This window comes from Nerophis ophidion, linkage group LG16, assembly GCF_033978795.1.
Source record: "Nerophis ophidion isolate RoL-2023_Sa linkage group LG16, RoL_Noph_v1.0, whole genome shotgun sequence".
Classification (NCBI taxonomy): Eukaryota; Metazoa; Chordata; class Actinopteri; order Syngnathiformes; family Syngnathidae; genus Nerophis; species Nerophis ophidion.
The window spans coordinates 24,132,654-24,145,784 of NC_084626.1; the positions used below are offsets into that span (position 1 = coordinate 24,132,654).

Genomic DNA, 13,131 nt, shown 5'->3' on the forward strand with positions numbered 1-13,131 from the left:
GGGTACACCCTGGACAAGTCGCCACCTCTTCGCAGGGCCAACACAGATAGACAGACAACATTCACACTCACATTCACACACTAGGGCCAATTTAGTGTTGCCAATCAACCTATCCGAAAATAAAATAACAATAATGAATGAATCAAACATTCAAGCCTTGAAGTAACAAGAGAAAGTGCATGAATAAATTGTTAATTATTGCTCAGTTTGCTACACTGATTTGCTTCAACAATGAATATGGAACAAGCAATAATTATATAACTTAATAGTGCAAAATCCACATTAAAAAAACAAACGGAAAAAATATAAATGGTCAAATAAATACAATTTAAATAAAACATTTAATGCCTCTTTTCTATTTGCAGCCTTCAACATTACATTTTTCCACGGGCTAATAAATCTTAAAATAAAATAATAATGAGATGGGTGGGGTTGGTGTTGGGGAGCGGGTTTTGGTGGTAGTCAGTGCTGCAAGGGGTTCTGGGTATTTGTTCTATTGTGTTTATGTTGTGTTACGGTGCGGATGTTCTTCCGAAATGTGTTAGTCATTCTTGTATGGTGTGGGTTCACAGTGTGGCGCATATTTGTAACTGTTAAGATCCGTATGCGGATTTTCTCATATTATTGTTGTTTCTGTTCCATTTTCATGTGACTCTAATGTTTAACATGCTTATTTCCTGTTTTTTTTCATTACCATGGTTACTCATCATTTCACCTGCTGAATCACCGTCACTTCATAAGCCGTCCTCTTTTGTTTGTTCAGCCTGGGTTCATGATTTGCTTTTCATGCAACGAGTTACGCCTGCAATACTTTCATGTTATGTATATTCTCGCTAAGCTTTTCATGCTAGCCATTGTTCATTCCAGTTCTCATGCTGAAGGTTTTGTTTTCTCTTTTGTGCCTACGGGTCAGTTTAGTTTGCATTTTGTATCACCTAGTTCTCATACTAGCGTCTTTGGTTTCCTTTTGTTAGTTCCAGTGTTTCTTTTGTGTTGGGGACATCTCTACGCTGCTGATCCGCTTGAGATGGTTTCCTGTGGACGGGACTCTCGCTGCTGTCTTGGAGCCACTATGGATTGAACTTTCACAGTATCATGTTAGACCCGCTCGACATCCATTGCTTTCGGTCCCCTAGAGGGGGGGGTTGCCCACATCTGAGGTCCTCTCCAAGGTTTCTCATAGTCAGCATTGTCACTGGCGTCCCACTGGATGTGAATTCTCCCTGCCCACTGGGTGTGAGTTTTCCTTGCCCTTTTGTGGGTTCTTCCGAGGATGTTGTAGTCGTAATGATTTGTGCAGTCCTTTGAGACATTTGTGATTTGGGGCTATATAAATAAACATTGATTGATTGATTGATTCTTTTTCTTCGATCATTGTTGTAGAATAAATCTGTTAAAACTTACATTTGCTGTGTTCAATTTTGACGCATCCTCGAGGGAATCGAACCCGGTACCACGATGCCACACAGGCGTAACAGTATCAATCTATCAATCAATGTTTACTTATATAGCCCTAAATCACTAGTGTCTCAAAATAACAGTGTTAAAGTTGTTTACACGGCCACCCTCAGTCTGACCTGTATGGCTGTTGATCAAGTATGCATGGCATTCACTTAAGTGTGTGTACAAGTCGCATATATCACGTGACTTGGCCGGCACGCTGTTTGTATGGAGGAAAAGCGGACGTGACAACATATTGTAGACAACGCCTAAGGCAGTGCCTTTATAGTACCGGCGGGCCAGCTCTAATGTTAATTTGATATTGCCTCAAGGGCCAAATGAAGTTGTACGGCGGGCCAAATTTGGCTTGTAGGCCAGAGTTTGACGCCCATGTTTTAAGGATTCAACCTGCACATATAGAAAAAAAAAAAAAAAAAAAATCACCAGTGTGTGAGTGGCTTTTTATTCTGAGGTCAACCCTGGAGTGGATTTTGTACTTAAAATGTGTGGGAGCGAAAACACAAAATAGAGTGGAAAGGCTAAATGCTCATTGTTCCACATTTACTTTAAACATGCCACCTCCGACTGACTCACTGCAGGGAGGGACAGCTGCTATTGTTGCACAGGACTGGACTTGAATCGCTTTAAAGGAGCTGTAATAGAGCACCAAACACACACATATTCTTGTATTTGATCCAAAAAAATAAAAATTATTTAGGACCACCCTTTCTTTCTTGGACATGTATATTTTATCTGAGTCTGTAAATTAGTTTGCTTGTTGATGATTTGTGTTTTTTTTTCATTGTGTAGTTATATGTATATTGTAATGAATAATATGAGGCTGTAAATTGGTTGCTTGTTGATGTATTTTGTAATTATAATTATATGCTTTTACTTGTAATTGTATTGAGTTTGTGGACTCCAGGAAGACTAGTGGGTTGTTGTGGCAGCCAGCTAATGGGGATCCTTCAAGAGATGTTCTTATTTAAACGGGGATAGCAGGTTCATTCTATGTGTCATACTTCATCATTTCGAGATATTGCCATATTTAGTAGAGAACATCGACGATAAAGTTCGCAACTTTTGGTCGCTAACAGAAAAGCCCTGCCTTTACCGGAAGTCGCGGACGATGACGTCACCTGTTGAGGGCTCCTCACATCCTCACATTGTTTTTAATGGGAGCCTCCAACAAAAAGAGCTATTCGGACCGAGAAAACGACAATTTCCCCATTAATTTGAGCGCGGATGAAAGATTGTGTTTGAGGATATTGATAGCGACGGACTAGAAAAAAAAAAAAAAAAAAAAAAAAAATCAAGTTAAAAAATAAAAAAGGCGATTGCAGATGTTTTTAGGCACATTTACTAGGATAATTCTGGTAAATCCCTTATCTTTCTATAGTGTTGCTAGTGTTTTAGTGAGTTTAATAGTACCTGATAGTCGGAAGGGTGTGTCCACGGGTGTGTTGACGCCAGTGTCTAAAGGAAGTCGACGGCACAAGCTCAGCTGATCTCCGGTAAGTGGCGACTTTTTACCACAATTTTCTCACCGAAAACTGCTGGTTGACAAGTGGTCGGGATCCATGTTCGCTTGACCGCTCTGATCCATAGTAAAATTTCACCTCCGGGAATTTTAAACAAGGAAACACCGTGTGTTTGTGTGGCTAAAGGCTAAAGCTTCCCACCTACATATTTCTTCTTTGACGTCTCCATTATTAATTGAACAAATTGCAAAAGATTCAGCAACACAGATGTCCAGAATATTGTGTAATCATGCGGTTAAAGCAGACGACTTTTAGCTGTGTGTGTGCTCCGCGCTAATATTTTCTAATAGTCCGTGACGTCACGCGTATACGTCAGCATTCCGCGACATTTTCAACAGCACACTTCGCGGGAAATTTAAAATTGCAATTTAGTAAACTAAAAAGGCCGTATTGGCATGTGTTGCAATGTTAATATTTCATCATTGATATATAAACTATCAGACTGCGTGGTCGCTAGTAGTGGCTTTCAGTAGGACTTTAATAAAAATCAAACATCTAAAAATCCAATCTTTTTAGATATATAAGGATTAGTATTTACAACATTATAATATGTACAAACCAGTGATGTGTATCGTCAGGGGAGGCAAGTGAGGCAATGCCTCACTTTCCACCAGGAGGGGTAAAAGGCTTAACTATGAGATGTTCAAAAAACAGAGTAATAAAATAAGTTTGAATATTTCTCTTTTAGTTGATGCTTTCTATGTGATTTTGTCATGGTACCTATATATTTGGATAATTTTCATGGTCAAAATCACGGAAATTCTGTGTTTCCTGATCAAAATAACGCTGCAGACCAGAAGTGAGGCAGACACAGGTGGTGCCTCCAAGGCTACACACAAAGTGTATTGAGCGTGTGAGTGAGAGGGTGCGCATGCTTGATGCCACGGGGAAAAGGCAGGCCATGAGGCAGCAAGTACCTCTGCCTCAAAGTAGGGGGCAATATATTGTTCAATGCTTCAGCAGTAATCTGAAATGGGAAGAATGGGAGAAATGGGGGCGCTAAAGCTAGCAGGCAGCGGAAGCCAGCCTTTTTTCTTTCTTTTTTTTAACTGTATTTATAACAAACATGGCATTTTTATTAGAGTAAGCCAGTTTTTGTGGGTGTTATTGCTGCTTCAGGTACGAATACAGTAAGGTAAGATACACTCAAAATACTTGATTTATTTTGTTGAAAGAAAATGGGACCAAAAAGTATTTAATAACAACTTTGTCAAATACTTTTTGGACCAATTTGTCAAACCATAATATCATTATGATAACGTTTTTACGAAAGCAAATTAATCCCTTCGTTTTCCTGTTATTCAAATGTGCAACCTAAATCAATAATGGTTAGAACTCCATCCATTTTGTACCGCTTATTCCCTTTTGGGATGGCGGGGGGCGCTGGCGCCTATCTCAGCTACAATCAGCTACCCACATATGCGGTCCTCTCCAAGGTTTCTCATAGTCCTCATTGTCACTGTCACCGACGTCCCACTGGGGTGAGTTTTTCCTTGCCCTTATGTGGGCTCTACCGAGGATGTTGTTGTGGTTTGTGCAGCCCTTTGAGACACTTGTGATTTAGGACTATATGAATAAACATTTATTGATTGATTGATTGATTGATTGATTGATTGATTGAGTGTCTTGCTCAAGGACACAATGGATGTGACGAGGTTAGTAGAAGGTGGGGATTGAACCAGGAACCCTCTCTTTACCATCCAGGCCACGCCGTCCCCTTAAGAAAAGAGTTGTATTTATTTTTCGACAAAAGTCACAGTTTTATAAGAAACCTGTAAAACATTGGCAATATTATGATAATAATCGGAATTTCACAGACAAAAGTCGTAATTTTACTCCAAAAACATCACTATTTTACAGGAACAACAAGAACATCTGCAATATTGTGATAAAAGTCTGAATTTTATATGGCAAACGTCACCATTTTGAATTAAAAAGTAATAATGTTATATGTAAAAAGTAATAAGTTTATGAGAAAATATCGCAATGTTGCAGAAACAGAAAGAATATGAGAAATTGTTCCCAATTATATAAGAAAAAAGTTTGCACATTGTGAGAAAAAGACTGCAAAGTGACTGAAAAGACTTAGTTAATTATTTAATTTATTTTTTATTTTTTGTTTGTAATTTGATTTTTATCTTACTTCAAGTTGTTACAATCTCTCTCTCTCTCTCTCTCTCTATATATATATATATATATATATATATATATATGTATATATGTGTGTATATTAAAAAAAAATAATTTTGGCCAAAGGTGGCTTATTTATATTTCTTACACACACTTGTTATTACATATGTTGTCCAGAGGAGGAGCACTTCACATTGATTGATTGATTGATTGATTGATTGATACTTGTATTAGTAGATTGCACAGTACAGTACATATTCCGTACAATTGACCACTAAATGGTAACACCCGAATAAGTTTTTCAACTTGTTTAAGTCGGGGTCCACGTTAATCAATTCATCTTTACACACTTGTTATTTCATATGTTGACCAAAGGGGGAGCACTTTTAAAACCGACACACAGTCAATTTGAAAAATCCCTTCTTTTTGGGCCCACCCTAATTTTGATAGATTTCACCACCAGGGGTGCAACTGAGACATTCTCTATCAGATGCAATGTTTTTCCGTATTGGGACCATGATTTTGGTTCTACCTTGTTCACCGGTCCTCAAATTCAAGGTACTTTTCCCTGTTGATGTCTCAAGAAGGGTAGAAATACAAGAACACACACGGGCAGGTGTACACAATACTTACGTGGGACAATGAATTCAATCTCCTTCGATATGGCCGTCCCCAGTTTGTTTGAAGCGTAACAGCGATATGTTCCCTGGTACTCGGTAAGGTTCCCGTTATTGGGTATCACGAAGGTTCCGGTTTGTTCTTCTTTTATCAGCCGGGGGTCTAAGAAAGGGTCGAACTCCTGGCCATTTTTCATCCATCTGAATCTGTAGAATGAAAGTCATTCGTGAGATGGGGAAGTCTGCAGCTGGGATGGTAGTGTTTGTTGTTGTTGTTCCCCAATTCTGGCGTTAAGTCAGTCACAAGTTCTGCACACTGAGAAGTATGTGTTGTGTTTTTTTTGGTGCCGCTAACAAGCTTTCATCAGTCACTATCTGTCATGTCGACGTGGTGCGAAGCTCGCTACTCACTCTGGCTCCGGATTCCCTTTGGCCTCGCACGTCACGGGGAAACTCTCGTCAAACGGGAAGGCGATGAGAGAGCTCGGAGACTGGGAAGTGATGGTGGGCAACTGCTCAACTGGGCCAAGAACCAAAAGAAGATGAGAATGTGAGTTCCTCAAAAGGCAGCCGTTCAGAATGATTACGTAATCACTAGCATTAGCACAGCATGCATGGATGTGAAAACTTGAGGATTCCCAGGTAGTAAAATGTCATTTTGGACACTTTTACTTCATCCAGCAACATGTGGAGTTCATGGTTTCCAGGTTTTTTTGGGGTGTCAAAAATAAATGTTATTCATGGGCACCTAAAGTATTTGCATTTATTTTTGGAATGATATGACAAGTCTTATAGTCTGCTGTGAGGTGGCGATTTGTCAAGAGTGTACACCGCCTTCCACCCTATTGTAGCTGAGATAGGCACTAGCGCCCCCAAAGGGAATAAGCGGTAGAAAATGAATGAATGAATGAATGAATGAATGAATAAGTTTATGGTCAAATGCAGGCAGCATGGTGACACATGGGTTAGTACTCTGTGTTCTCCTTTCCATCCGTTAAAGGTTGCAGAAGTAGTGCATATTTGTCCATAAGTTGTTCATATTCAAATAATAAAATTAAATATTTTTCACATGTGAAAAATGCTGTATAATAGACTGTATTTATATTATTCACATGTGAATAATGCTGTATAATAGACTGTATTTATATTATTCACATGTGAATACTGCTTTATAATAGACTGTACTTATATTATTCACATGTGAATAATGCTGTATAATAGACTGTATTTATATTATTTACATGTGAATAATGCTGTATAATAGACTGTATTTATATTATTCACATGCAAATAATGCAGTATAATATACTCAATTTTTATTTATTCACATGTGAATAAAGCTATATAATAGATTTTAATAATATAAGTACAGTCTATTAGACGGCATTATTCACATGTGAATAATGCTGTATAATAGGCTGTATTTATATTATTCACATGCAATTAATGCAGTATAATATACTCTATTTTTATTTATTCACATGTGAATAATACTATATAATAGACCTGAATAATATAAATACAGTCTATTAGACGGCATTATTCACATGTGAATAATGCCGTCTAATAGACTGTATTTATCAATCAATCAATCAATCAATCAATCAATCAATCAATCAATCAATCAATCAATCAATTTTTACTTATAAACATTACAGCATTATTCACATGTGAATAATGCTGTGTAATAGAATGTATTTATATTATTTACATGTGAATAATGCTGTGTAATAGAATGTGTTTATATTATTCAAATGTGAAAAATGCTGTATAATAGATTCTATTTATATTATTCACATGTGAACAATATTATATAATAGACTATATTTATATTATTCACATGAGAATAATGCTGAATAATTGACTGTATTTATATTTTTCACATGTGAATAATGCTTTATAAAAGGCTCTGTTTATATTAATCACATGTGAATAATGCTGTATAATAGACTGTATTTATATTACTCACATGTGAATAATGCTATATCATAGACGTGAATAACATAAATAGGGTCTATCATACAGTATTATTTATATGTAAATAATGCTGTATAATAGACTGTATTTATATTATTCACATGTGAATATTGCTGTATAATAGACTGTATTTATATTATTCACATGTGAATATTGCTGTATAATAGACTGTATTTATATTATTCACATGTACAAAATACCTAAGTGTTTCTTGTCTATTGTGAGCGAACTGTGGTGCTGAATTTCCCCCAGGGATCAATAAAGTACTTTCTATTCTATTCTATGAGGCAAGCACATAAACAACTTTTGTGGATGTGGTCATCTTGATTTCCGACCTGGAACGCTCATAATTTGGCTGTGACGTCATTCCCAGCTCTGACTTCCAACTTCCGAGGTCAATGGAATGCACCCTAACCCCTAGAGCACACATACAGTGGGGCAAAAAAGTATTTAGTCAGCCACTGATTGTGCAAGTTCTCCCACTTCAAATGATGACAGAGGTCTGTAATTTTCATCATAGGTACACTTCAACTGTGAGAGACAGAATGTGAAAAAAAAATCTGGGAATTCACATTGTAGGAATTTTAAATAATTTATTTGTAAATTATGGTGGAAAATAAGTATTTGGTCAACCATTCAAAGCTCTCACTGATGGAAGGAGGTTTTGGCTCAAAATCTCACGATACATGGCCCCATTCATTCTTTCCTTAACACGGATCAATCGTCCTGTCCCCTTAGCAGAAAAACAGCCCCAAAGCATGATGTTTCCAACCCCATGCTTCACAGTAGGTCTGGTGTTCTTGGAATGCAACTCAGTATTCTTCTTCCTCCAAACACGACAAGTTGAGTTTATACCAAAATGGATACATGGATGATACGGCAGAGGATTGGGAGAATGTCATGTGGTCAGATGAAACTAAAATAGAACTTTTTGGTATAAACTCAACTCGTCGTGTTTGGAGGAAGAAGAATACTGAGTTGCATCCTAAGAACACCATACCTACTGTGAAGCATGGAGGTGGAAACATCATGCTTTGGGGCTGTTTTTCTGCTAAGGGGACAGGACGATTGATCCGTGTTAAGGAAAGAATGAATGGGGCCATGTATCCTGAGATTTGCAGCCAAAACCTCCTTCCATCAGTGAGAGCTTTGAATGGTTGACCAAATACTCATTTTCCACCATAATTTACAAATAAATTCTTTAAAATTCCTACCATGTGAATTCCTGGATTTTTTTTCCACATTCTGTCTCTCACAGTTGAAGTGTACCTATGATGAAGATTATAGACCTCTGTCATCATTTGAAGTGGGAGGACTTGCACAATCGCTGGCTGACTAAATACTTTTTTGCCACACTGTATCTATATTTTGTGCTCACTTCTATTACAATATTAGTCAATATGATCAAATGAATAATCACAATAATATTAATTAAGGGTTAAAAAAAAGAAGTACGTCACAGCGTTAGCAGTATATTCAAAGGGAAAAACAAGCCCAACATAGAATGGAATGAGCATATGGTGAAGCAAATATGGCTAATGATTACAACCATGGCAGTCGATGAACAGATGGAAGGTGAATAAACACAAAGCAATAGTTTGTAGGAATGAACTTACTGTTTACATGACTTAAAACTAGCACATCCATGGCAGCAGTGGAAAGATAAGAAGATAAACAAAACAAAAACAGTCAGTTAGCTGGGGATTCATTCTTCGTCGCATGTTTCCATCCCCACCCAAGACTGATCTCCAAAATGTTTTTCTTTTTCAGAAAACTGTTTGAACTGTTTTTTATCGAGCCCTGTGAGATGATATTGAATAATTTAGAAGAAGAGGTTTGATATGTGTTTCCACGGAAACTCCGATACACGCCGACGCCAACAATAGAAGAAACCTGATCCAAGCATGATAATGGCTGTAAATGTATTCCGCTCACCCAGCGCTTGATGATGCCAAGAGTACTCCCCGGCCTGATTTATTCTAAACTAAATTATTCAAATGATTTGTTTTCCCAAAGAGAGCATTTTTTGTGTGTGTATCCGTACATGATGGTAAGCAGTATTTCTTTTACAGTCGCGTATTTATTAGCAATGCTGCATAACATTAACCAAGGTTTTGATGCAACTTTGAATTTTGCCTGTTGTCTTTTCTGTGTAGTTCACCAACCTTGTTTATGGCAGTGTTTTGCAACTACTGAGATTATCCACGAAGATTGTGTAATTTCACCTCATTGGGTTAAAAATATTTTTGGGGAACCAGTAATTATAATCCGCAAATAATGTTCCGTTTCGAGTGTCGGTGCTATCTAGAGCTCTGCAGGGTAACCATGTTATACTCTTCCATTTTAGTAGGTGGCAGCCGGTAGCTAATTGCTTGTGAGACGGCGATGGTTTGTCATGATCACAATTTGCAGACGACAGTGGGAGGCAGTGTGCAGGTAAAAATGTGGCTAATGCTGAAATCAAAAATAAACAAAAGGTGATTCCTCTGAATAAAAGGCATTGAAGCTTTGGGATGGCTATGCTGAACGAAACCAAATCTAAACTGGCTACAAAGTAAACAAAAACAGAATGCTGGACGACAGCAAAGACTTACAGCAAGTGGAGCAGAGATGGCGTCCACAAAGTACATACGTAAATGACATGAAAATCAACAATTTAAAAAAATGCCTATGTTTTTCAACCACTGTACCGTACAGTCTGGTGTGCCGTGGGAGATTATGTACTTTCACCTACTTGAGTAAAAAATATTTTTTGCAGACCAGTAATTATAATCGGCGAATAATGTGCCGTTTTGAGTGTCGGTGCTATCTAGAGCTCTGCAGGGTAACCATGTTATACTCGTCTTTATTAGCAGGTGGCAGCCGGTAGCTAATTGCTCGTGAGACGGCGATGGTTTGTCATGATCACAATTTGCAGACGACAGCGGGAGGCAGGGTGCAGGTAAAAATGTGGCTAATGCTGAAATCAAAAATAAACAAAAAGTGATTCCTCTGAATAAAAGGCATTGAAGCTTAGGCATGGCTATGCTGAACGAAACCAAATCTAAACTGGCTACAAAGTAAACAAAAAGAGAATGCTGGACGACAGCAAAGACTTACAGCAAGTGGAGCAGAGATGGCGTCCACAAAGTACATACATACATGACATGAAAATCAACTATTTTTAAAAAAGCCTATGTTTTTCAACCACTGTACCGTACAGTCTGGTGTGCCGTGGGAGATTATGTACTTTCACCTATTTGAGTTAAAAAAAATTTTTGCAAACCAGTAATTATAATCGCCAAATAATGTGCCGTTTTGAGTGTCGGTGCTATCTAGAGCTCTGCAGGGTAACCATGTTATACTCGTCTTTATTAGCAGGTGGCAGCCGGTAGCTAATTGCTTGTGAGACGGCGATGGTTTGTCATGATCACAATTTGCAGACGACAGTGGGAGGCAGTGTGCAGGTAAAAATGTGGCTAATGCTGAAATCAAAAATAAACAAAAGGTGATTCCTCTGAATAAAAGGCATTGAAGCTTTGGGATGGCTATGCTGAACGAAACCAAATCTAAACTGGCTACAAAGTAAACAAAAACAGAATGCTGGACGACAGCAAAGACTTACAGCAAGTGGAGCAGAGATGGCGTCCACAAAGTACATACGTAAATGACATGAAAATCAACAATTTAAAAAAATGCCTATGTTTTTCAACCACTGTACCCTACAGTCTGGTGTGCAAGGGGGGATTATGTACTTTCACCTACTTGAGTAAAAAATATTTTTTGCAGACCAGTAATTATAATCGGCAAATAATGTGCCGTTTTGAGTGTCGGTGCTATCTAGAGCTCGGCAGAGTAACCATGTTATACTCGTCTTTATTAGCAGGTGGCAGCCGGTAGCTAATTGCTTGTGAGACGGCGATGGTTTGTCATGATCACAATTTGCAGACGACAGTGGGAGGCAGTGTGCAGGTAAAAATGTGGCTAATGCTGAAATCAAAAATAAACAAAAGTTGATTCCTCTGAATAAAAGGCATTGAAGCTTTGGGATGGCTATGCTGAACGAAACCAAATAAACTGGCTACAAAGTAAACAAAAACAGAATGCTGGACGACAGCAAAGACTTACAGCAAGTGGAGCAGAGATGGCGTCCACAAAGTACATACGTAAATGACATGAAAATCAACAATTAAAAAAAAAGCCTATGTTTTTCAACCACTGTACCGTACAGTCTGGTGTGCCGTGGGAGATTATGTACTTTCACCTACTTGAGTAAAAAATATTTTTTGCAGACCAGTAATTATAATCGGCAAATAATGTGCCGTTTTGAGTGTCGGTGCTATCTAGAGCTCTGCAGGGTAACCATGTTATACTCGTCTTTATTAGCAGGTGGCAGCCGGTAGCTAATTGCTTGTGAGACGGCGATGGTTTGTCATGATCACAATTTGCAGACGACAGTGGGAGGCAGTGTGAAGGTAAAAATGTGGCTAATGCTGAAATCAAAAATAAACAAAAGGTGATTCCTCTGAATAAAAGGCATTGAATCTTTGGGATGGCTGTGCTGAACGAAACCAAATAAACTGGCTACAAAGTAAACAAAAACAGAATGCTGGACGACAGCAAAGACTTACAGCAAGTGGAGCAGAGATGGCGTCCACAAAGTACATACGTAAATGACATGAAAATCAACAATTAAAAAAAATGCCTATGTTTTTCAACCACTGTACCGTACAGTCTGGTGTGCCGTGGGAGATTATGTACTTTCACCTACTTGAGTAAAAAATATTTTTTGCAGACCAGTAATTATAATCGGCAAATAATGTGCCGTTTTGAGTGTCGGTGCTATCTAGAGCTCGGCAGAGTAACCATGTTATACTCGTCTTTATTAGCAGGTGGCAACCGGTAGCTAATTGCTTGTGAGACGGCGATGGTTTGTCATGATCACAATTTGCAGACGACAGTGGGAGGCAGTGTGAAGGTAAAAATGTGGCTAATGCTGAAATCAAAAATAAACAAAAGGTGATTCCTCTGAATAAAAGGCATTGAATCTTTGGGATGGCTGTGCTGAACGAAACCAAATAAACTGGCTACAAAGTAAACAAAAACAGAATGCTGGACGACAGCAAAGACTTACAGCAAGTGGAGCAGAGATGGCGTCCACAAAGTACATACGTAAATGACATGAAAATCAACAATTAAAAAAAATGCCTATGTTTTTCAACCACTGTACCGTACAGTCTGGTGTGCCGTGGGAGATTATGTACTTTCACCTACTTGAGTAAAAAATATTTTTTGCAGACCAGTAATTATAATCGGCAAATAATGTGCCGTTTTGAGTGTCGGTGCTATCTAGAGCTCGGCAGAGTAACCATGTTATACTCGTCTTTATTAGCAGGTGGCAACCGGTAGCTAATTGCTTGTGAGACGGCGATGGTTTGTCATGATCA

General features: G+C 38.2%; 1 protein-coding gene across 6 annotated transcripts in view; it reads right to left on the bottom strand.

Annotated features, from left to right (window-relative positions):
* The window catches only part of chl1b (cell adhesion molecule L1-like b), a 254,285-nt gene that overhangs the window by 98,564 nt on the left and 142,590 nt on the right, over nucleotides 1-13,131 (bottom strand). For 5 of the 6 annotated variants that reach the window (XM_061874748.1, XM_061874744.1, XM_061874745.1 and 2 more), the window contains exons 3-5: nucleotides 9,322-9,339; nucleotides 6,140-6,248; nucleotides 5,745-5,935 (exon numbers count right to left, since the gene is read on the bottom strand). In XM_061874748.1, the coding sequence (XP_061730732.1) occupies nucleotides 5,745-5,935; nucleotides 6,140-6,248; nucleotides 9,322-9,339 (318 nt within the window). The remainder of the gene's footprint in view (nucleotides 1-5,744; nucleotides 5,936-6,139; nucleotides 6,249-9,321; nucleotides 9,340-13,131) is intronic. The other variant, XM_061874747.1, reaches the window with a different exon arrangement.